Source organism: Desmodus rotundus, chromosome 1 (assembly GCF_022682495.2).
Source record: "Desmodus rotundus isolate HL8 chromosome 1, HLdesRot8A.1, whole genome shotgun sequence".
NCBI lineage: Eukaryota > Metazoa > Chordata > Mammalia > Chiroptera > Phyllostomidae > Desmodus > Desmodus rotundus.
In genome coordinates, this window is record NC_071387.1 from 10,673,181 (window position 1) to 10,698,374 (window position 25,194).

Sequence of the window (25,194 nt, forward strand, 5' to 3'; positions counted from 1 at the left end):
TAGGACCAAAGTTCTCGAAGGAAAAGAACATTGAGGATTGGAGGACACAGTTAAATCTTCCCAGGAGGGAGGCTGGGTGTGAACTGACCCTACGTCCCTGATTTTTGAGGGGCTATTCAGTAAATATGTGCCAAATGAGTGATAACAGCTACTGTTTCTTTAGCCCTCCAGCCGGGTTGCTAGCCTCTCACCTTATGTCATCCCACTGTGTCCCTCGACCCTCAGTGAGGTGGGGCCCAGTGTCCAGTTCCATTTTACAGAAGAGAAACAAGCCGAGCAATAGCAGGACTTCCCCAAGGCCATGCAGTTAGTACGGAGTGTACCCGGGATGACTATCAACCTTATTATTACTATAAGTTATCATTGTTGTACTATCACACTAAGCAATGTCTTTATAGAACCATAAGCTGAAAATGACACCCAGAGGTAACCCTGCCTATTTTCTTGCCTTTGGACAAAATTACACCAAATTCTTTTTCTTTTTAATATATTTATTGGTCATGCTATTACAGTTGTCCCATTTCCCCCTCTTCACTCCACTCCATCGTGCCCACCCCCTCCCTCCCACATTCCCCCCTATAGTTCATGTCCATGGGTCATACATATAAGTTCTCTGGCTTCTCCATTTCCTATACTATTCTTACCCTCCCCCTGTCTATTTTCTACCTACCATTTATGCTACTTATTCTCTGTACCTTCCCCCCCTCTCTCCCCCTTCCACTCCCCCGTTGATAACCCTCCATGTGATCTCCATTTCTGTGGTTCTGTTCCTGTTGTAGTTGTTTGCTTAGTTTGCTTTTGTTTTTGTTGTAGGTGTGGTTGTTAATATAACTGTGAGTTTGCTGTCATTTTTACTGTTCCTATTTTTTATCTTCTTTTTCTTGGATAAATCCCTTTAACATTTCATATAATAAGGGCTTGTACACCAAATTCTTTATGTTATGTGTCTTAAAGAATACCTGTCTTACACAGTCGTTTCTCGGTAATTTTTTTTTTTTTGCATCACCTAGTAGATGTGGAGTACTATGAAGGGAGCAAAAATAGATTTTATTTTCGACAAACTAGCAGTCTATGGGAGAAAGAAGCCACAGGCTTCGATGGCCCTAATATAAGTTTAGAAAATGACAAATTCCACAAGAGAGGGGCAAAGGAAGTGCTGTGGGGAATCTAGAAGAGAAGATTTCTGGGTGGTAGGGGTCAGGGAAGGCCTGTGGGCCGACTGGCATTTGCAGTGAGCCTGGAAGGGTGAGCAGGGTCGGGGCTTGGCTGTGGGCACAGGGGTGAGCAGGGCGGGCGCCAGGCCCAGGGGCTGCTGAAGCTCTAAGGCACAAGGCACGAGAGGATCTAGGAGTGGTTTCTGTGTGTGAATGAGGCGGCCCACGGAGACTATGCAGCACCGGGAGCAGGTCAAGGACAGAGGCGTAGGGGACCTCCTGCCACTAAGGGTCCTTAGAGGAAGAAAAGCAGAGAATGGGAAAACACCAGGAGAATGCATGGACACAGAATGACAGTTTCAGAAAAAGTGGGCAGCTGCATTGCACACTATGAAGAAGCTGAACTGGAGAAAGATCAAGGTCAATGGCAATTAGGAGGTCCACGGCAGACTTTGTGAGAGCAATGTGTTTGAAGAGGCAGAACTGGAAACCAGTGTGCTCCTACTGAGGTCAGGAGGGAATGGGGCACATGGAATAGTGTCCTGAGGTCATGCTCCCAGGGTGACAGCTGAGATTGCGGTCTCCTGGTGGAGGGCTGGCAGGGAGCCCCCTTGGTATCCCCTAACCTTGCGGGAATCCTAGAACGAGTAGGGTCACAGGAGTCAGACAGACCCAGGTGACCACCTGACACCATTTAGGAGGCGTGTGACTGGGTGTGCTTTATTTAACCTGACTTTAGCTTTGTTTGATAAACAGCAGCAGCTGCCACCCACCGAGCACTTGCTGCCTGCCAGGTACGGTTCTAGGTGCTCTACATGTATCAGCCTGTTCAGTTCTCCCAAGTGCTGTGACGCAGGGAGAATGATTACCCCCAGGACACAGGTAATGACACCAAGACACTGATAGGTGAAGACCCTTTTCCAAGATCCCCACCTGGTTAGGATTCCAACTGGGGCGTTCTGGCTCCGCGGAGTACAGGTTACCATCTCCCTCTTCAGGTCTCAGTGTGGCTGAACTGGGGCAATGACTGTGCCGGAGAGTCCCTGGCCCAGAGGAGGGGCTCTGTAAGAGCGACTCTCCTTTCCCCCTGACCCAATGCAAATGCAAGGTCAGGGCAGCCTTGCCCAAGGACAGTCTGTGGGATCACAGGCCTCACACGCCTTAGTGAAAGTCTCACACAGAATGGTGCGCAGAATCGCCCTGGGAAGCAGGATGCAAATTCCATGAGCCCCTGGGGCATATTCCAGGGAAGGTGGCCTTGCATTCAGCACCCACAATGCAGGATTGACCAGCTGGCTGCAAGGGCACCCCTGGGTGGGGAGCACCCTCAGGGCAAATCAGCGACAGGTGAAATTCACAAAGCGAGCATTTCATCTGAAATCCAAGGGGGAAGGATGTTCAACGTGGGACACGCCTACTGGCTTCCTGGATAAGCGTTGGCCGGGCGCACAGTGTACAAAGGAGAATTAGGATGCCTGTAGAAAATGAACCGGGCTTGGAAGAAATTGAATGCCAGAAAGAATTACAGTCTCCAGGAAAAAGAACTTCCACTCGTAGTTTTCTCCCTTCCTGTCTGTGCTCACACAGCTCTTGACTTTGGTGCAGAACTGTGTTTAAACACTGAAATGCTTTGTTTTTGCAGATCAGCGCTAAGTGTGTAATTAAAAGGATCCCTTCATTAGCAGAACTAGACAATGAAAGCTTAAGTTGGCCTTCCCTGCTAATTTGGGAGGTTGTAAAACAGAGGCTAATACAACCACTGATTACAATTGTCACACAGACAGTGTGACAGGATCTGCCCCGTGACTAGGAGAGAAGAAGAGGAAGAGAGATTCCTTCTGGCCACCAGAAGCAGAGGGGTTAAAAATGTGACCTCTGCAGACAGCCGCGGGGTCTTTGACTCGGCCTCATCTCTTAGGCAGCTGGCTTAACCTGTCAGAGCTTCAGTACCCTCGCATGTAAACGTGAGCCAGGAATTGTGTCTAAAGAATTGGATTGTCGTGAGAGCTCATGGGAACAGTTACTGTATTTACTGCCAGATATTTTGAGCACCTACTGTGTGCCAGGACTGTGTTGGGACTACAAGCAGAGTCGTAATGAATGAGAGCGCCCCCTGCCCTCCCAGGCTTTCAACCTGGTGAAAGAGACAGGCATCAAACAGACAGTTGCACACATCACCTTTTCAGTTGTGATAATGACTACGAAGAAAAAAATGTGCAAAGCCCGGAATGTTATATAGAAAGGGGTGGTTGACTCTATCTCCAAGAGCTCTGGAAAGCTTTTTGGGAAAGGTGACACGGAATCTAAGATTTGAGGGATGCGCGTTTTTCAACCAGGTCATTTGGGAAAGAACATTTAAAACAGGAGGGAGCAGAACGCAATGGGGGAAACGAGGCAGGAAAGGCAGCGGCCAGGCTGAGCAGGGCCCGAGCTCTCCACTCAAGAGCGAGGGCCCTGCCCAGCATGCTGCGGGCAGCCAGAGCAGGCAAGGCTGAGACTTTGAAAAATTGTTCTCCGGGTTTCAGCAAGAAGCCAGCGCAAGCCTAATCATCCACAGAGAGACAGCGGTCATCTACTCACAGGGCTAAAGAGGGACTCTGCCACAGTTTTGGGCAAAAAGAATTCTCTGCCCTGCCTGCCAGAGTGATGGGTAGAATCTGAAGCATCTCCCTCAGTATCAGAATTGTGGCCACTCGTATTTGCGCTCAGAAGTGGTATCGTTTTTTTCCTTTCTTCTCTTTCTTTTTTAAAGGCTCTGGACAGGGAGTTGGGAGAACTGGGCCTGCCTTTGGCACCACCTCAAGCAAGTAACATAGCCTCTCCTTCCCCATAAAGCAAAATGAGATCATTGCTGGGGCCCCTCCTAAGTCTGCAGTTTACCTTGTTCCGTATGTGGAGAGATGCGACTATTTTGCGGCATTGCTCTGTGGCAACAGTAATCCTCCCCAGAGAACCAGGGTATCAGAAAAGGGGCAGGTCTCCAGTGAGGCCTGAGAAGATGAGACTCATGGGGGATTTGGTTAGGTGGGGACAAGAGGCAGGTGCGGTCTGAGCCTAGGCAGCCTGCAGTGGCATTTCTGGGATGGACTTGGAGGAGCAGGGGCACAGTCTGGTGTTTAGTTTTGTGGGCTGGGGTGGCACAGAGTGTCAGAAAGTGGTTAAAGAAACCCCGCAAGGTCCTGAGTTCCCAGAGCTGTGTGCTGACCTCTCCCCTTGAGGCTGGTGACTAGACAGGGAGCCTCTCGAGACAGTGGCATGCGGAAGATGAAGATGTTGGTGATTCTAATCAAAGTGTCTAACAGGTATTGAGGCGCTGTGCTGAGCACCCTGCATCCATTTTCTCTGTAATTACATCAGTTCTAAAGGTTAAGTACCGTTATTATTCCCATTCTATAAAAGAGGAAACAGAAACTTCGAGGTTATCAGACTTGTCCGAGCTCTCCCAGTTTGGGCTGCAGGGCTGGGATTCCAACGGAACCTCGGTCGACCCCCTGGGCCCCTGCTTGAGCACCAGACCGGCGCCCTGTGGGGAAGGGCTGCTGGCAGCACCCCTCCCTGCCTGTGTGGCAGAGTGCCATCGCCTCTACCTGCCGGAGCTGGTGAGACAGAGAGCAAGAGGGACGAGGGGAAGACACTCGCTCTGTGCGGAGGGGCCAGCAGACAGAGCCCTGTTAGAAAAGCGTATTGGGAGGCCGTTGTAAAGTGAGCTGTCAGTTCCTTCATCCAGAAAATGAGAGGGGCTGGGCCTGATGACCCCTAAAGGCCCTTCCAGCTCTGCCGCGGTGTGAGCTCCGGTCTGTGGGAACGGGGCCTTAGAGTAGGTCCTCGTGTTTGTCCTTTTGTTAATTCGTAGCCTGGTCTGGCAGGAAGATGCCCCTGCAGAACCCCCGGCGGGCAGCTCTGGGAAGTCATCCCGAACAAGGAAAGAGATCCAGTCCACTGCTTGCTCCTGTGGGCCTTCATTAATTCACGCACGCCACGAGTGCCCTGCGTCAGTGATTCGCCAGAGCCCACAACTGGGAAATGGGGGTTGATTGGCTGGGCAATCATAATGGAACAACCTCACCCAGATCAGTGCTGGTCCCTCCCAGGTCGTCACCTGGAGTTTGGTTAAAGCCCTCCCAGCAGATTCCTCCGGATGCTTTCTAGAAAGGCTGTGTTTTGGATCCTAAACAAGGCAACAGTCTTGTGCTAGGGTTAGACTAGGTACCCTGCCGGCCACTCTCCCTCGTAAGCCGTACACCACTCCTAGGTCAGAGACGTGTCTCTCCGTTGTGAGGGAGGGGAAAGGAGTTCAGAGAAGTCGCATGACCACGATGAGTTGTAGTGTCACCGAGTGGAAAGTGCCTGGGCTTTGAACTCAGACGGATCCATGTTCAAATCCTCACCCTCCCCTCGGCCACTTAATAGCAGAATGACCTTTAGAAAGCAGGTTAACCTCTCTGAAGCTAAGTTTTCTCATCACTAAGGTGGGGCCACTTAATAGTACTTAATCGATAGGATCATTGCCAGGGCCAAAGAGGAGATGTGACAAGCGACCCACCTGGCCCTCAGGTGCTCAGAGCCTGGTAGCTACCGTGTGTGGAAGCAGTGCGGTGCAGTGGTTAGAACCGAGGTCTCTGCCTGCCTGGCTTTCTGTCCCAGATCCACAGCCTGTTCTTCTGTGTCTTTGTACCTCGGTTCCCTCATGGGTGAAATGGGAGTGATAAGAACTCCAACTTCGTAGGATTTTATCGAGATTAAATTTTTTTAAATTGCAGTTTCTGGCACATAGTTAAGTCCTACCAATACCATCAGCACTGTGTGTATTGCTGCTGGTGTTACACCCTGCTATGGAAGAAGGTGGCCGAGTGAGGTGGGAGTGGCCAGGTGGGCATTCGGAGGCTGGCAGCAGGAAGGGAAGCCAGTGGGAACAGACCCCCTGTGGGTCTAGGTCCTACGGGGACTTGAACGTCAGACAAAGGTCCCTTATTCAGTCCTTTTCCTCATCAGTTTGGAAACGCATGCCTCACCCGTTTTGTAGTCTTGTCGCCTTCTCTCCAAATAGCATAGCATCACCGTCAGGCAAAGGGGGCCTCTGTGCTGGCAGACATTTGTCAAGTGACAGAGCCGGCTCCATGGTAGTTATGCTTATTTTTAGTGACTTCATCCTCCAACTCTTTAAATTGGCTGCTGGGCTAATTTGAGGGACTTCTGTGGCGCACAGCTAGCAGTTTCTTCAGGAATGCCAACATGCACTTGAAATCCCCAAGTGACTGGGGGGATAGGTCTCAGCCAAACTATGGGGAAGGAAACCTGCTTACCCTCCTTGGCCCGCACAGTGCCACTGCCCACCGGGCCCTCCTGCCAAACCACAGGATCCCTGAGAACCAGAGTCTGGGTGTTCTGTCCCCCATGGGCAAGCGGTTACCAAAGTCATGCTTCAGCGAGACTTGGGCCTGCATCAGCATTGCTACAGGGCTTTCTGAACAGAGTGCCCGGCCCACTCACAGGCTCCCAGTCCATAGGTCCGGGGTGGAGCCAAGGAAGTGCATCTGTAACAAGTTCTCAGGCGATGCAGATGCTGCTGGTCCAGGGACCACGCTTCCTGACCTCATCCACCCCCCGCCGGGATCAGGGTACATATATACCGCTGACAGATGCATTCATCTTCATGCACTTCGGATCCCGCCACTTCTTTCCCTAAAACTCATCACATTCCTCTCGCCTCCTGCACTACCAAACCCAAGCCCATTTGTCTGCCATTACAGATCCTGCTTTCAGATCGTATTCCCGCCCGTTTCCCTCCTGGCCTACAGCCAAGGCCTGGCAACCCTGCTCCTTCCACATGCTCTGGGCCCCACCTCTAGACACTCACCTGGCCGCTTCCACCTCTCTCAGTGACTGTTTATATATGGGGCTTGTCTTTCCCCCTTGGGCAAGTGCTTCTGGGTAGGGGACTGTGTGTGCCTCACCTGTGTGTCCCAGGGCCCTGAGACAGGTTAGTGCTTGGGAAGTGGTTCATGAATAAATAAATTATTGAAGGGATGCTTAACTAAAAATGAAAACTATTTCTCTGAGAGAATTTGAGCACCTTCTCTGAATCTTCAACTTGACCTTGCTTTGTCTGCCTTCCTATAGTGTTCATTTCTGGGAATATATACATCTTATACAGAAGTATAAATTCTGATTCCACCATTGATGGGTGATATTGGGCATGTCATCAGGTTCTCTGGGCCTCAGATTCCTACTCTGTAAAATGGAACCAGTTTCTACTTACCCCATAGAATTGTTATGAGGGACAGTTGAGGTGATATGGGTAAGTTGAAATATATGTAGTAGGTCCCCAGTAAATACTGGTGATTTTTGACAGTAGGCTTGCCAGGCAAAGTAAAGATAGGTGTTTTTTCACAAGAGGTTTAAGAAAAAAGAATTCCATTGTATTTAAAAAACGGTGATAAATAGAACATCTGAGATTCTTTCCCATTTTAATGAATCATGGATACACCAAATTCAATTTTAAAAATTACCCCAAAGGACTAGTAAACTTGATTTATATTTTCTTTACCTGTCACTTTTATTTTATAAGCCTGACATTTCCATTAAAATGCTATTAAGTAAAAACAGGATTTTGTAGTATTTGTGATAACCTGGATCTCAATGTGATAGTTGAAATTATCTCCAGCAAAAGTACTATTTCTTGTTGTTTTACTTCCTCTTATATATCAGCTATATCTTTACTGCCTTCTTCCAGTTGAGTAAACCCATTTCCCCCTGAATTTGTGGTTTTGAGTCCATGAAAATGACTGGCATGTGGCTTGGAAGACTCTATTCATCTTGAGGGTATTAACCGGGATCAGGAAGGAAGGCAGATGGGAGTCGTCCTATTGGATGTACAGCAACCCTGGAATGAAGCATGACAGGCCGTCACATAGAAGAGAAAACAGACTCATTTTCTGTGGCTCTGGGGCAGGGTGGGGTGCAGGCTGCAGACCCTGGAGGGAGACAGCCTCCGACTGCCACTGGGAAAACCTGAGAGGGCCCCTGGAGGCGGTAGGGTCCCCACCACCAGGGCAACCCAAGCTAAGGCCACCACCCTGGAGACGCTGCTGATTGAATGACCCATGGGTGCTGATGTCCCTGTCTACGTAGGATTAAGTCGTCTCCTCTAAAATGACATGGTTGTGAAAATGTGCTGGAACTGCAGAGGGTCCCACAACATTGTGGGGGTCATACTGCTGCTGAATTGTACACTTTAAAATGGTTAAAAGTGGCGAATATACGTAATGCGTGTTGGGCCATAATAAAAGAAAATAGAGGCATATTGGACAGAAGGACCTCCAAGGCTGCTTCTAGTGGCACCATGTCGTTTCTGAGGGGGTCTTGGCACTGGTTAGTGCCAGCGGGCCTCACAGACCCTCACTCTCTAGCTGAGGGGGGGGGCTCGTTAAGTGATGGTTCAGGCATAATGCAGAATAGAATATTACATGTCCATGAGAAACGACGCTCCTGGAAACATATTTAGTGCTGCGGGAAGATACTTGTAACGTGTCAGAAGGATTTTAACTGCGTGTCATGTGACCCTAACTTTACAGATAAATCAAAACGTTAATACTGCTCATCCCTGATGTGTGGGATCACAAATGGCTTTGATTCCTTTCTGCATTTCTCAAGTTGTCTGCCGAGGGTATGACTCGCTAGAATCTATGAAAAAGATCTCAAACAAACAATAAATAGCAGTACTTAGGGTTTTGTAATGCCCGACCTGAAGCATGATTTGCTGTTGAGTAACGGTGACAAAAGGGAGCGAGAACAGGTTAGAAGAATGGGTTTATAATTTGGGGTCAGCCAGGCACCGAGGTGCTCCGCCTGCTGCATCTCAGTTTCTCCATCTGAAACAGCGATATAGTAATAACAGTCCACTTCCCAGGGTCGTGTGAAGAGCAGAAGAGATAATATGGGCGAGAAGGTTGTGTTGATTGAAGAGTTCTCTGAGCAGTTTTCCTGGTTGCTGAGTGTGTTCACACTGTACCTTTCCAAATCTTCCCTCTAACAAAAACTTAATGAGTGCTTACAAAGTCGGTGATTGCCACTTATCCAGTAATTTAAGAGCTAATTTCTAGTAACAGTGCTGCTTTCTTTCACTCAGCTTTTTCCCTATAACTTCAACAGGAGAACATTTCATTTCAACTGAGAAGGAGCCACCTGACTTTTATTTACTGTCTCCAGTTGACGGAGATGCGGGTAAAGTCAGGGGGGCTGCAGGGAGCCTGTGCCCCCCTCCCCAGGAACACGGGCTCCTCCGGAGGAATTGAGCAGCTCCCCTTTGCAGGGGGGAGCATTTGTTGCCCCAGAGCCATGTGCACCATTGAATTTTAAAGGGGTTTTCTCCTTTAAAATTCATGCTGCCCTGGTCTGCCCCTCTGTCCTTTCTTTGAGACCAGTGCCAAGACCCACTTAGAAGGAACTGTGAACAGAACTTATAGGACTTTGTAGTCCCATGCAGGGGTTCTCTTCCTTAGAGGCTGGCTCCTTGGACTGGGATGAAGAGAAGACCTCTTTGGAGAGCTGTCAAGCACTCAAACATCTTTCCCATTTAAAAGAGCGTATGGGATACAAATGGTCATAACCTTGATTTTTTATTTGAGGCTTACCTTGCTATTAAAAGCAAACTTCCCCAACTCAATGAATGCAATGAAACATATCCCAAGGGCCTGTCTCATACATGCCAGGTGTATAGAAGTAGAGTTGAATAAGATGTGGTCCTTGTCTTCAGGGAGCTCACAAAATAGAGGTATTGGCATATAAACAAATTCAGTGCACCTAGACAAGGGAACAGAGAAGCAAGTCCAAGGAGCAGGAGTGGGACATGGGAGAGAGTCATCAGCGTGGTGAGCAGACGTCCGCGCTGCTTTTGAAAGTGGACCAGACATGTGTCAGGCAGCCAGGGTCAGGGGAAGGCCTCAAAGGCCGAGGAAAGCAGGTACCAAGATACTACCAGGGTGGTGCGACTTGAAGCTGATGGCGTGCCTGAAAGTGGGAGTTCCAGGGACAAGGCCATTTAATAGGGAAAAGAGGCCTTATAGTAGAAAATAGTAGAAAATGGCCTTGGTATTGCACTAATACAATCAGATGTGCTTCTAGTTCTCCTGCATCAGTTAATCAGTTGGGCAGTATTTACTGTCCATGTTCAATGTGCTCAGGATTCTGTCTCAGGAATGGGCACACGCAGGTGGGAGAGGGTTGCACCTGGCCCCAGGTCAGCTCTGGGCAGGACAGGAGGCAGGGAAGTGAGATGAGGGGCAAGAGCAGGGAGAGACGCACTGAGTATAGAAGGGAGCTGGGTGTCCAGTTCCAGGCCAGGCCGAGGGGCAGCAGGGTGGGGCAGCAGGCAGGGCTCAGGGCCTTGAAGGGTATAGTGTGTCTAGGGCAGTGACGGGAGAGGAGGAAGGATGGGGAAGACATTGGGAACGGCCTTGAATGCCAGAATGAGGAGTGTGGCTTCACTGTATGGGCTCTCAGGGTCATGAAAGAGCTGTAGCAAGTGGGTGGCCCAACCAGGTTTGCTTTAAAAGGGGCACTTTGGCTGCCGTGTGCGGGATGGAGCTGTGGTTGGCAAAGGCTGGAGGCAGGAGGCTCTGTTGCCACATTTCAGGTGAAAGACCAGGTAGGAGAGAGAGGAGCTCGTTTCAGGGGACACTAAGGAGGTAGGATGGATTACAGTGGGGGATGGGGAGGAGGTAGCATTTATTCTAATGCTTCCTGCTTGGGTAACTGGCAGATGTCACATTCAAGGAGACAGGGAATGAGGATTTGGCGGGAGGGGCAGTGGTCATTCCAGGTGGAGGTAGGTGCCTGTAGGTAGCTGGATATGTGGGTGTGGAGGTGAGAACATTCCAGGACAGAGGTAGATATGTCGGAGTTATTAGCTGTGAATTTTCTCGAATATCAGAATTTCAGAATAAAACATCCAGACTAAGGAATCACAACACTAGAATCATTTTTTTGTATGAGTTCCAAATAAGAAAATAGTTCAGCCAGAAATGTGACTGTGCCTATTCCTACAACTGGGTGGCTGATGCATCTTTGCAAATTGTTCGTTGAACTGTGCCGATGGCTTCTTGCCAGCCCTCAAGGAGATTTTTATATTTCTTAATTATTCAATTACTACCCATAAGTGGGAGTTTAAAATCAAACCCAGGCTGCTCCATGAGAGAGTGTTCTCTTGAATCATGGTACAGTAAAGGAAGTTGTCCACGTTGGGAAGCCAGGATCACAGAACGGGGGAAGCGTACGTTTCCTGTCCTGGCTCTGTCCTGGGTTCCAGTCCTGCCGCTTGCTGTGAGCATGGGCAGGTCATTTCTCTGAGGCCAGTTTTCTGGTCTGTACAATAAAAGTGGTGACAATACCCACCTCCCGAGGTTGCTGTAAATCTCAGGGAAAGGAGAAACTGCTCTGTCTGCTGCAAAGCTTGCTCCACTTGTTGGTCCAATCGTTAATTCCTTGTGTGCTTCAGGTCTCAGCAGCTGGAGAAGCCAGAAGCCAGAAAGGAAGATCCTTCTGACAGTGATCTGGCCATCGCCTCAGACGGCAACCCCAATCCCGAAGCCCACCTGCCCTCCATCTGCCTCAAGCAGGTGTTCCCCAAGTATGCAAAGCAGTTCAACTACCTGCGCCTGGTGGACAGGATGGCCAATTTGTTTATCCGGTTCCTGGGAATCAAGGGGACAATGAAGTTGGGACCAACAGGCTTCCGTACCTTCATAAGGTCAGTGAGCCCAGCCCCTCCAGCTTGGGCTTTGGGCAGGGTAGGGTCCGGCCCCGTCTCTGGCCGGTTAGATCTGTCTGGCTGCTTCCGGCAGGAGTCTGTCCATGTCCCCTCTGGGTGGGATTGGCCCAGCATCTTATTTGTTGAATGAATTAATGCATGTTTCAAGTATGGCAGCATTCACAACCTTATGCCGTGTTTAAAAACAATTCTGTGCTACCTTGAACTAGCTCCTTAAACTGCATATAAATAATTAGCCCACGGGCTCAGACAGACCTGTGCTTCATAAACCTGGCAAGCGTTCTCCCAGCGGCATGTGGCTGAGTGTGGAGTGTTTATGAAGCCACTGCAGAGGAATAAGGCACATCATTCCAAAGTGTCAACTTCAGGAGGGAAAAGTTAAATAATTCAGTTGATAAATAATTTAATATGTTTGTTCTACTATAAAGACAAGCTTATATTATAGAATGTAATACAAATTTTGCGTGATTTTAAAGATAAAACATGAGACTTTTTGCTGAAGCCTACAAAATAAGCCATTGCCATTTGATCTCCTGAGATTATTTGCTGTTTGTCTCTACCTTTGGGGCACTGGGGGCGATCGAGGAGCACTTATCAACACTAGCCGTGTAACCCGTAGGCAAGTTAATGACACCTCGGAACCTCGATGGTCCCGTGAAATGGGGGGAAGCTGCCTGTACCCCAGGGTGGTGTGATGTACGCCTCAAAGAAACTACCTGCCAACATTTGATGTCATCGTTTTTCTCATGGTTGGTTTTAATATTTCTACCTCGCGCCCAAAAGTCACACTCTTCATGGTTTGTTCACTAAAGCAAATAATTAGAAGTCTAGAATCAGAAACCATTTTTGTCACACTTTTCTCTGAGGGTGTTTTATAAACTCTAACTACAGCCCTTGGATATTTCTGATAGGATGGTAAACAAGAGTGTCAGCAGGAATTTTTGCCTTTTCAGGAATCAGTTGCTTGGTGATTTTGAGAAGGACTTTGTGTTCATTTCAGGGGCAAAAGGAAAGCCCAGGGGAAGAGCACAGGCTTTGGGGTCTGGCTGCAAAGCCAAGTGCATCACTGTGTGGCTTTGGGCAAGTCCCTTGTCTTCTCTGAGTCTCAGGCTCCCCTCATCTATAAAGGGGAAATAATGCCCCCTGCCTTGCAGGGTTATGATGAGGTTGGGCTGTAACATATCACAGACCACCTGGCCCAGTGCCTGGTTCAGGGGAGCTGTTTGTTAAATGGGAGTCTGATGGTTATTATTCCCATCAGGCCGTGGAAATGTTCAAGAAATACAACAGACACGTGTTGTTATTTCCCCGAGAATACCGCCTAAGGTGATCCCCTCCAGCTCATTTAGGAATTGCATTTGTGTAGTAATAGATACCCACCTGTAACTGGTTTGGATAGTGCGATTAGTTTTTGTCATACAACAGGAAGTTTGGCAATGGGGGTTCTAGGGCTGGTTAATGACTCCACAAAGTGATCAGCACCCCTCTTCCTGTCTTTCTGCTCATCCCTCCTAAGCATGAGCTTCCAGCTTCAGAGTTGCCTTGTGGTCCCAAGGTGGCTGTTCAAAATCCAGCCATCACGGTCAAGTTCCAGGCAGGAAGGGGGAAGAAGGGAGGAAGAGCAAAAGGCCTCTGCTAAATGAAGTAGACCCCTTTAAAAAGCTTTCCAGAAGCTGTGTTCAATGACTTCCACTTCCATCTATCTTCTTGGCCACCGCCATCTGCATGGGAAGCTGGGAAATAGAATTTTCTGTGTATACCACTGTCCCAATATAATGAAGAGGAGGAGGAGAAAAATAGGTAGACATTCTCTGCCCCTTTGTGATTACTATGGCTTGGGACATAGGGAACAGCTCTGCGACAGAAGCCCCAAATCATGAGGGCCCCTGCGGAGCCATGGAAGTGAGCAGGGCCCCAGGGGAATGGTGAGGGTGAGCCGTCTTCTCTCAGCATTACACGTCCAGGGCTGAGACCTTCTGGAGCAAAGGCAGGAGCTTCCTGGACCCTTCCCACCGTCGGCACCATTGCACAGAAGAGTCCAATCAAGGCACACAAGTGTGAGGGATGGCGCAGCCTCATGGGGACCACAGTCTAGGTGCTGCAGGGGACCCTCACTCTGGGAGACCTGCTCTGTCTCAGCCTCATGTGGGAAAGGACCGTGTCTGGTCTGACCCAACAACTTCTCCCAAGCACCCAGTAGCCACCAGACAATCAGGATAAAAATGGCACTTGACCTGCCTTCAGGGCACTCTCAGACTAACAGACAGCTCACGGGGAACAAAAAATTAAATGCAGCCCTTTGGGAGAGTCATGGGGTAGCGGACAGAATAGGGTGGAATCAAGGCAGCACCCTGAGAGAGGAAGCAGGGTTTGGACTGTTGTAAGGGGCACTTTGCCTGGCACTGAAGGGGGGCCACCTGTTGGGTGGCAGGAGAGCCAGGGGATGGCTTTCAGGGGTGTGCCTCATGTCCAGAAGTTAGAAAAGGTCTATCGTCCAGGCTAACTTGATGGTGGAAACTGAAATGCTTCCTTTTTATTTCTGACAAAATTCTACTAAAATGTGAGAGAGGGAGGGAGATTAGAAAAACTGGTATACCTTAAGAATCACAGTCTTGGGAACCTCTGGGAGCAGGTGGGAAGCCGACACAGGCGCCGTGGCGGGGGTCTGCAAGGGGGTGGCACACATGCTGGGGAAGGGAAGACCCCGCTGTGCTGGTGGCCCCAGAGCTTTTGATTTTTCAAAAGAAACTGGAACTACTGACTTTTCTGTAAAACCTCAATACGTGTATATTAGTGTTGGCCATTCAGACAGAAATATTTAAACCCTCTGTGGGTTCAATCAAAGCGTGACTGCCCGTGGAGACCACCAGTGTGAGAAGCCAGCGTGCGTGAAGACAGCTACTGTGTTCACACACAGCCCCCGAAAGAACACTGAATCGGGAAGGGCTCTAGCCGAGAGGATTCCTGAAATGCGCTCAGACTGGAACTGGGCGACGGCAAAAATATCCCTACAAATCTGTCTCCACATGATCAGCACTATGCTTTTCCATCCCTTTGTTCTCTATAATTAAGGGCATTTGCATGAATCACTGATTTTGTGATGTTAGAGACTATTAGGTCCTGCGGCCGTCATTCCTGGGCTGTGTTAGCGGGAGCAAAGCACAATGTCTTCCGCTGGGGATGAGACAGCAGAGCAGACGGACTCAGGCAGCAAGCCCCTCCCCACACACAGACGCCACCAGCAAATGTCCTGCGTAATTAAGATGCAGGAAGAAATGGAGAAAACGTTGCACAACCGTTAGCAGGTTTTTCCTTTTTAAAATGTACCAAGAGATCCCAAGAGCAGCTTGATCGTAAAAGATGGTACTCTGCTTTTAGGTTTACCTGAGTACGTTCAGTCTTATCAGCGAAACTTAACAGCAGGCGTTTTCTCTTGCTAACGACTCTTCTCTCTCTTTTGCACTTGGTTTAAATTTTGCTTCATTATGAATTAATAATATTTATGCCATATGTTGAGTTGAACCCAGTGCCCTTCTCTAGAGCGCTGCGCAGGAGACAGCCACTGACTGCTCAGGCCCTCCTTTCGGGGTTGCCACGTGCACAGCAGAGGTTGAACTTGGCTTTCATCTCTACCACCCACTCTCTCTCCCCAAGTTCCTCGAAGAGAACTGGAGGGAACAAAACAGTAAACATTCCGGTTGAGTTTATTTCCAGTGACCATCCCTCATAATGTGCTACACAGATCAGCAGTTTCGGGAGTGAATTATGCTAATGCCAGCCTGGCCATATTCTATTTTCCTCTTCCACCAAGAAATGAGAAATAATGAACTGTCGTTCTGTCGAGACTTAACTCTCCGCCTAACCAGCTTTTCGTGTCATTTCCTTGAGAGGCACGTAATAGTAGCGCACATTACCATGAATTAAGTGCCTCTGTTCTCTGTCTCTTTATTATTATTATTTCACAATAATTGCTGGGGTGTGGAGACTTCTCCATCTCTGAGAAACAGAAATGATCTGATTCTTCAGTGTGACAGCTTTCTTGGAGGGAAACGCATTTTTGTTATTTTCCCACCCCTGGGTTACTAATTTGGAGGGGCGTCCTGTGGAATGCACTAAGAACACAGTCTCCAGGTGCATCCTACGTCGGGATGTGGCATCAGTTTGTATGTGCTGAATTTTCCATCTCTGAAGCCTGAAAACCAAGCCGCCCGCCACAGCGAGATGATTTCTAGGAAGAGGAGGCAGCCACGCACCCTGAGCACTCTGGCTTCACGTGGGGCGTTGCCACCTGGAGACCCCGCTCACCCGCTGTGTGGCCTCTGAGCCTGGTCTCCTTTTAAACCAGAGAACAGTTTTCTCTTTTTCCTTTTTACCCCCTTCTGCCTCCTTTTCTCATAAGGAGATGTTAATATGCTTCATAATTGGAAGCTGTGGGAGGTTTTATTCTCTGAAAGGCAACATGGTGTGTTCGAATGTTCTGGAATGGAAGCTAAGGGGCCTTGCCTCTCCTCTGGCATTAACTCCTCCGTGACTGTGGAAATCCCCCTCTTCCGTGATGACCTCTTTCTGGCACTATTCTGAGAGTCTGCCTGGGAGATCAATGGCCTTTAAAATAATACATACATTATAACCTGGAGTTTTCCCTCCTTAGGTGTTTAAGTGGTGTTTTTGTTTGTTTGGTTGGTTGGTTGGGTTTTTTTGAACAAATATGGGTCATTTGTTAGCTTTCACCTTATAGACACCTTTCCAGGAAAAATAGGCTCCTTGTCTGCACAGAGAAGGATGGACAGAAAGGAAATTCTATAAATAGGATTTCATGGAGCGGGAAAAGTTGGTGCCTAAATTTCCCATGAGATGCCAGCAGTTGTTGAAAGGAAATGGGGATGATGGTTTCAAATCTTTCTGTACTTAGGGTCCTAATGAACTTGAATGATTTGTGATTCTCTCCCCATCGTACGTGACCAAATTCCTTTGATTACAAAAACAAAACAAAACAAAACAAAAAAACATTTCTTCAAACTGGTCCTACGTCATGGAGGAAGGCTGGGAGCTGATGTTTGTCACTTCCCCACTTGCACCAGGCACTGAACTAGTCCTTAAAAGTTTCGTATGGTGAGTAGCCTGATTCTTGTTGTAGGAATAAGGGAATTTAGACACAGAGCGCTTCAGTGACTTGCTCAAGGTCACACAGCAAACTCAAGATCCCAACTCATATGTGTTGGACTCCATGGCTCATTTCTTCCATGCACGTGTGTAGCCTATTTTTTTTTCCTTAGGAATGTTTCTGGCTTCTCATGTTACCATATTGCTTGGGCTTCTCTTCTTCTGAAGAATTTATCCTTTAGTTGATTGAAGGACTGCATGCCAGGACACAGCAGGAAACTGTTTTCAATGGTTAAGAGCTACCAAGGCTTCACGTTTTTACCCCAGGCTCTGAGATCACTTCCACCTCCAAGAGTGGTACCCAAGGCCCAGGATACCACCTTCGTGTAGTGGACACAAAATAAATTCTGCATTGAGTGGATGGGTGGATGACAATTCATTCTCTTTCAGAGTCTGTCAACATTGCTTGATGACCACAGGACACACCTGGGAGAACCTATGTCCCAGTGACCCTGTCCTCTTCCCCAGTCTTCCATCCCAAAGCTTCCCCACAGGGGCTCTCTAGAGGCTCCAGCTTTCCTGGGCCCCTCCTGAGACTTTGTGTCTTGAATCCCTGGTTCCTCCTGGGGCCCTGGGCTGGGCCACCTCCTTACTTCTCCGGAAAGCTCAAGTCTACTCTGCTCCAGGGGAGAACCAAATGTGAGTACCAGCTGTGTAGTTTTAGGCAAATCAGGTCCCTTTTCCTGAGTCTCAGCTTAGCCATCACTGAAATGGAACTAAGAACACCTTCCTGGTAGAGTGGTTATAAAGATCCAGCGCGCCAAATGGGCAGGAAAAGGCCTGGCTTGCAGATGGCACCCCCCAAAATGCCTACAGAATCAAAATCCTTTTGAAGCATTTCCTGTCTGCTGCAGCCGGCATGATCCCTCCCGTCCCGGCAGCAGATGTTGCGATCAACTGTACTTGGAGGCATGGCGGGGGAGGACGGGTTTCCTTGGAAAAGGGATAAATGGAGAATTCTTTCTGGTAAATTACGGCTCCTGCTAACGGCTTGACACTTCCATTTTCTACCTGTCAGGAAAAAAATAACTATATACCAGTGGTCAGTTCAGTTTCGCTCTTTGTACTCTATTAACCCGCAGAGCCAGGCAGCAGGGCTCCTGTCCTGTGCAGGAGCAGGAGCCCAGAGGACACTGATATGATAATTAGAGAAAACCGTGGATGTTCCTGATGAAGTTTTGGAAATGAGCCGAGCAGGTTGTTCCAATGACTTGGGAGACACGGAAGCCCCGCCCTGGTGGAACCCAATAGAGATAGCCATCTCGGTGACAGGGGACATGAAAAGCTCTGTGTCCACTGACATGTTGTTACTGGGGCTCAATAACTGTGCGCTGATGTACTTTGAAGTCTGCCATGGTGACTTGTGATTGAAATACGGAGCCAGCCCAGGAGGAAGCAGGATGTGAATGGATGGCTTCAGAAATACGGTGGGGCAGGAAGAAAGAAGGGGGGGCGGGGCCAGCGAATGTGCCAGCATGTAAGGAACACCAGCCTCGTGCAGCCACCATGCTGGCACGCTTCCAACACCCTTCTTAGGGGTGTGCATGGATTTGGAGAGGGGCCTCTGAAATGCCCAAATCCTGCCTGCCAATCAATCCCTGGCCTGTCGGGTTCCTCAGGGAGCTAGTCACACAAGGGAGGATGACAAATGGGAAATCAGAGAACCACTTTATCATTAGCTGGGGCGATGGATGTGCACACGTTTGGAAAGTTGAAAGCAGCATTGAATGTAGTTCAGTCAAATGGACAGCTGGCCCAGGGGTCTAGCTTTCAGAGTTTTCAGGGCAGACGCAGCCAGAGCTGGGACTCGCCTCACAGCACAACCCTGTGCACTGGGCAGGGCCTGCATGCCGGCATGCAGACAGTGACTGGCGAGCAGCATTGCTCCAGCACGGACAGGGCCCTCACTTGGAGGTCAGCCTTGGGCAGCCTCTGATGGGCCGAGATGGCTCCAGTTCTGGGAGAGGAGAAGAGGAGAAAAGGGGAGAGAGACCAAGACGGGAACCAACAGTTGTTGGGAACTAGCCAGGCACCATGCTGGCTCCTCACCTCATTTTTACAACTGCCTTCATTTAGGGACCAGCAAATATAAAGGCTCAAAGGTTTAAGTAGATGGCCCGGCGTCGCTGGAGTTCAGTCCTGGTCTGTCGCATGCCCAAATCTTGCTCTTTTCAGTGTGCCAGACTGCCTCCCCACATTTCCAGACCCCACCTCTCTGAAAAAATACAAGTGGGGAGGAGGAGGATTCTAAACACCCACTGTGACTTGGACAGGGCACACCATTGCTGACATCGGACTGAAAGCTGGCTATCTTGGCCTCTCTGCACCTAAACCAGGGGCACACCTAAAACTCAGAGGCCTGTGCCTCCCTCCTCCTGTCCTTTCTAGGTGAATGCCCTAAAGTCAGGAATGAGGACGGAGCCCCCACCCCACCCCCAGCAATGCTGCCTCAGCCCACGTTAGGAGGTGTGGGGAGCCTGTGCCGCTCTGCTCTGTGAGTCTTGGGGCTTATTGTGGCTGATTCAGGCCTTCATAAAATCTTCAGGTGACAAACAGATGGGCGAAGTGCAGAGGCCTCAAGCCCCAGCCTGCAGATTTGGCCCCAGAACCCTCCTGGTGAACATTTCCAGGGGGGAATCACTCACACAGCAGTGACGCTGTCAGCGGGTCCTCTGGGTGTGCCACCGTCAGCTGCCTGGATGCTGGCAGGAGAACATAGCACTGGTCCAGCTTGTCTCCTTCTCCAGAGACTAGAGGGGCAGACATTTCCCCCTCCGAGCAGACAGAGCCTGCACTGACTGTGCAGGAACTGGCCAGCACACGTGACTGTAGGGAAGACCTGTTTTATAGGTGGGGAAGCTGAGGCTCAGGAAGGGGAAATTGTTTAACCAGGGCCATCTGGCTTCTAAGTGGCGGAGGCAGGTTTGACTCAAGACTCGCCCTCCTAAAGTCCTTGCCCTCTGAAGCCCATTAAAGCCCTAATTAGCCTAGTTGCAGGAGCCCACCCGATCTAACCTCAAGTTACGGTACATTTCCAGCCTTCTCTCCCACCATTCCCTACCATGCACCCTTCATTAGTTCCGGCTCTGGGAAGGGGGGGCCTGTCGGGCGGGGAGCGCAGCCCAGGCAGAGGCATGGGGCAAGAGGGACCTGGACCGGTTTGGTGCCGTGGTGACATGTCCCTTCTCGTCTTCGGCAGGAATTGCAAGCTGAGTAGCAGCAGCCTGTCCATGGCCTCCGTGGACATCCTGTACATCGACATCACAAGGAGATGGAACTCCATGACCCTGGACCAGCGGGATTCAGGTACCCGGCAGCCAATCTCCACCATGCCCTGTGGGAGTTCAGACGGGGGAGGGCAGTGCATTTTCTGTTCCTTCTCTGTCAGGGTCAAGGCGGGGGGAAGAGGAAGGTTATCCTCTGAGCTTGAGGGATTGAGCTGAATTCGAGTTCAGGGACCCTGTCTGCCACAAGGCTGTGCCCACCCAAATTCTAACTCACCCATTAGAATCCCTCATTCTTGCCTAAGGGTTTTTGATTGAATTCACACTGGGAATACTCCGCTACCCATTCATTCACTCATCCCTCGGCGCACACACACTGAGCACGTGCTGGTCCAGGCCCTGGACAGACCTGGTGAAGAGCGCTTAGTTCTCACCTTGAAAAAACTCGCTGTCGAGTGGGAGGCAGATGAGAACACAACACTGGCGGAGCGGGGTCTGTACTAGGAGGAGGGAAGCTCAGAGAAGCTCTCAGGGCACCCAGGGGAGCCCCACGGGGGACCCACGGGGGACATCCTGGAGGACAGGGAATGCAATAGCCCGTGAACAGTCTGTCCCGGGTGGGACAGACCCCACTCCGGCAGGGATGCTGCCTGATCTCGGCACCAACAGCTATGAAAGGCTCGGGGAACCCCAAGGGGCCTAGGTGGACCAGAGCAAGAAGGGAGGGCGAAGGGGCAGAGATGGGGTTACAGGAGCTGCCAAGGCCTTGAAGGCCACATAGAAGTTTGCTCTTGATCCTTTAGGTTCCATGGGGTTCAGGCTTCAGTTAGAAGGATCCACCTTTAGGTGGACGAATTTCTGATCTTTTTCCTCACAAAGGGCGTTTTTACCGTACCTGACATGTGTACAGCTCCTCACAAAATTACCAAGTACTTTCATGCACATACCCTCGTTAGACGTCCCCGTGCCATAGGCATTGCCAGTCTCATTTCACAGGTGAGTAAACTGCAGCATGGGTCACCTGGCACCCGGGTTTCCCTCCCAAAGGGACTCAGAGAGGAGGGGGCACCCAGGGGAGCAACTTTCTCCTGCAGTTTGGTGGAGAGGACACGAAATCGAAGGCTGGGAAACCCAGAACTGACTGACGGTGCCTTTTGTAGGATGTAAACTTGAAAAGCCCTTTTACCTCCTAATCTCCACATCCGGTTCTGTAAATGGTGCCAACAGTCCCTGCTCTCCAGGATGCCTGCTGTGTCTGTGGGTGAGGAAGCCTTCGGAGCCCCCGGTGGCAGTACCAGGCAGTTAATCGTATGGGCAGGCACCCCCTGGGGAGCACCCGGGGGCAGGCCGGTCCGCCTGCTGACAGCAGAGCCTGCGCACATGTGCGGTCTCCCCCGGGCGGCAGTCTCCTGACCGCAGGGCCTGGCAGGCCCTCCCCGCAGGCTCCGCGCCCAGGCTTCCTTTGCCGACGGGCTGCACAGTGATAATGACGCTCCCGGCTGCCCACTGTTGCGTGTCTCCTCCATGCCAAGCCCTCTGCCGGGCCTTTTACGTGCGCAGCGCTGGCTAGCATCCTCCTGGAGGCAAGCGCGATGATCTCCATTGTACAGAGAGGGAAACTGAGGCTCAGAGGCACGGATGGTGGGTAAGGCTCTTGGTTGCTTCGTCCTACTAATTGGTCCTGGAGTCAGATGACCACCGAGCTCCCAGCCTTGGGGAATACCATCACTCGCTGAGTCCACAGGGTGGGTGTTCTGAGGTGTCTCCGCAGTGGGCGCTCCCTCACAGCCTTCCCTGGCAACCGGCAGAGGCTGGAGATGGAGCGTCTTCAGGAGAGGCAGGCAGATTAATTATCATCTCCAAGGCCGAGAGCACTTATGTGACAGTCGAGCGGGGAGCTTTCTGCTGACGCCTTCAGAAAGTGAAGAAGCGTGTGTGCTCTGTGAGTTGAATGTGGGGAGCCCTGGCAGGATTCTGTGGAGGGGGCCCGATGAGGGGGTGGGGTGCCCGTGGAATTATTAAATATTGAAATTGATCAGGAGTAGCAGCAGGAAGCTATTTATCATGTTTTATTGCTTCAAACTAGGATTACCATCTGGCCCATTGTTAATTGTGAGTAGCTTTTCCTGTTTTGTTTGCCTCTTAAATTGCTCCCTGTAAGCGGAACCCAAGGAGGCCGTCAGCAACGCAGGCTTGGTGAGGTTTCCTGGGCTCTGCCAACTTTCTGGGGTCTGCTGACCAAGCCAAGGAGATGAGAAAAATACTTATTTTTAGCCCATTCTGACAAACAAATCCTGGGCCGGGATCTTCCAGGCCTTTCTGAGTGTGTGGAATAAGAATGGTAATAACTACAGTTTTGAGGTCATCTCCTAGGTGCACAGTTGCTGCTAATTCTCACACCGACCTTCCAGGTGGGTGATTGTATCCCATTTTGTCGATGAGGACCCTAAGGCTCCAAGGCTCCAAAAACCAAAGGGACTTATCCCACAGCCACCGAGTAGCAGAAGTCACATTTGAACTCAAGCCTCCTGCCTTCTGGCCCCCCTGGCCTAGGACACGTCCCCAGTCCAGGGCCCACCCAGCAGTGCTCCATCATTTGATTGACTGAGGAGGGGTGGGACTTGTGAGGCAGGGAGTTAACCTTTCAACTCCCAGAGCATAAGACCTATGGAGGAAGGATCGGAAGTGGGAGGTATTGTGGAGTCCAGGTGCCTGTCTCCCCTTCCTGCCCGCTTGAGCTTATGCCCCTGTTTCCATAGCTCCTGAAAGGAGCTGGCAGGGCCTGGGGTGGAGCTAGCGCAGGCCGTGCTGGTGATCTCAGGACACTGCCATCTCACGGCTGGTGCCAGCCAGGGCCCTGTCCTTGTCTTGGGACGCCCTGATTCTCAAAGAGAAGGAGCTTCTGAAGCCTTTCACATCCTTAGGACCATTCAGGAAACTACTGGATGGCCAAAGAAGACATCTGTGGCCGATTGGTGGTTCTCCTTTTGGCAAGTGGCAGCAAGGAGACGAGAGGGCCCTTCTTTCCCCCCACAGTGCCAAACCCAGGGCTTCTCAGATAACTCCTGGCCAAAGGGGTAGGTACCATGTCCCAGAGCTGCTGTGGGGCTGACAAGAATGAAGTCAGAAGGGTAATAGAACGTGGGATCTCATTCTCAAAGGGCACGCACTCATTCATTCACTCATTCATTCATTCACAAAGAGGTACTGCACATGTGAACATGTGATACCTGTGAACATGTTCGCAGGTATTGGGCCCTATGGAAATATAAAGAGTGAATTTGTATTTACAGATCCCACTTTCAAAGAAAAAATAATAAGAGACCATTTACTGTGTGACGTTTGCTATATGTCAGAACTAAAAAATGCTTGTTAGGAATTATCTCCTTTAATCTCACACTGCCCTGTGAGATAAGGGCTCTTATTCCCTTTTGACAGATGAGGAACCTGATACTTAAAGAGGTGACTTAAAGAGGTAAATTGATGGGGCAAGTATTCCAGTGGGGACCCTGGAATTAAAACCAGGAGCAGTCTGCCCATTGCCTTTCACTATACCTGGAGTCTCTAGCCTTGCAAGTAAGTGCAAAGGGTGCACAGTTGACACTATAATCAGGCATGGTCTGAGCTCTGTGGGGGAAACAACAAGGGAAAGTTCTGTGAAGGTTAGGAGACAGAACACGTATAAAGCACTTAGGCTCCCGGTTGCTTTGTCTTCTAATTGATCCCGGAGTCAGATGACCACCCAGCTCCGGGCCTTTGGGGAACACCAACACTCCCCAAACACAGTGTGGTGTGCGAACCAGAACAGGCACTCACTGTGCGCCCTGTCCCGCTGAGGGCCTAGCACGTGGCCCAGAGCATGCAGGAGGATCTCGCTCAGTGCCCAGTAAATGTCTGATGAGCAGACGAATGCCAAAATTAAAAAGCCCCCATCCACAAAGCAGGCACTTCTGAGCAGGAGAACCTTGGTTCAGGGTAGTGGTGGTCTGCTTGACGGGGTCTCCCTTTCCTCTCCTCACTGACCAGCGTGAAAGGCCAGCCCACCTGGATAAGGTCACCACCCAGCACCCTCACCAGCTGTGTCCCAGTGCTCATGCTCATGTTCCGGCCCCTTCCAGGAGCCAGCCCAGATCAGTCCTAATGAGACTTCGGTGCCCACTGGGGAGGTTAAGCAGATTCCTAAGGCTTGAGACCTTTTTGAGCCTACTCTTGAAATGGAGAAGAAAAATAATGGTTAAAAAGAATAGTGAGGGGGAAAAACTAATAAGAATAAGCATGCATGCTCTAAAATCTAAATCTCAGACCATCCTTTTGAATAGGCTTTTTTCAATTTTTTTGTTGTTGTTAGATTGGGCCAGGTGCATAAGATTGGATTAATCATAATCCTTGGTTCATGAGACACTTTCATCCTGGTCCAAGCATAGCCTACTTTTACTTAGTTAGCTGTTCGAGAATTAGTTATTTTTAAATATATTTTATTGATCATGCTATTACATTTGTCCCATTTTTTTCTCCCCTGTGTCCCCCTCTACCCTTCACTCCCCTCCTTCCCTCATTCCCCCCACCTTAGTTCATGTCCATAGGTCATATATATGTTCTTTGGCTTCTCCATTTCCTATACTATTCTTAACGTCCCCCTGTCTATTTTATACCTACCATTTATGCTTCTTATTCCCTGTACCTTTTCCCCCATTTACCCCCTCCCCCTCCACGTGGTCTCCATTTCTGTGATTCTCTTCCTATTCTAGTTGTTTACTTAGTTTGTTTTGGGGTTTTTTTTCCTGTTTAGGTTCAGTTGTTGATAGTTGTGAATTTGTAGTCATTTTATTGTTCATATTTTTATCATCTTTTTCTTAGATAAGTCCCTTTAACATTTCATATAATA

The 25,194-nt window shown here is 49.8% G+C and overlaps 1 protein-coding gene across 3 annotated transcripts in view; it reads left to right on the forward strand.

The window, feature by feature from the left end:
• Positions 1-25,194, forward strand: part of TTLL11 (tubulin tyrosine ligase like 11) — a 188,776-nt gene that overhangs the window by 134,434 nt on the left and 29,148 nt on the right. For 2 of the 3 annotated variants that reach the window (XM_071221099.1, XM_053921032.2), the window contains exons 7-8: positions 11,650-11,901; positions 20,285-20,391. In XM_071221099.1, coding sequence (XP_071077200.1) covers positions 11,650-11,901; positions 20,285-20,391 — 359 coding nt within the window. The remainder of the gene's footprint in view (positions 1-11,649; positions 11,902-20,284; positions 20,392-25,194) is intronic. The other variant, XM_071221100.1, reaches the window with a different exon arrangement.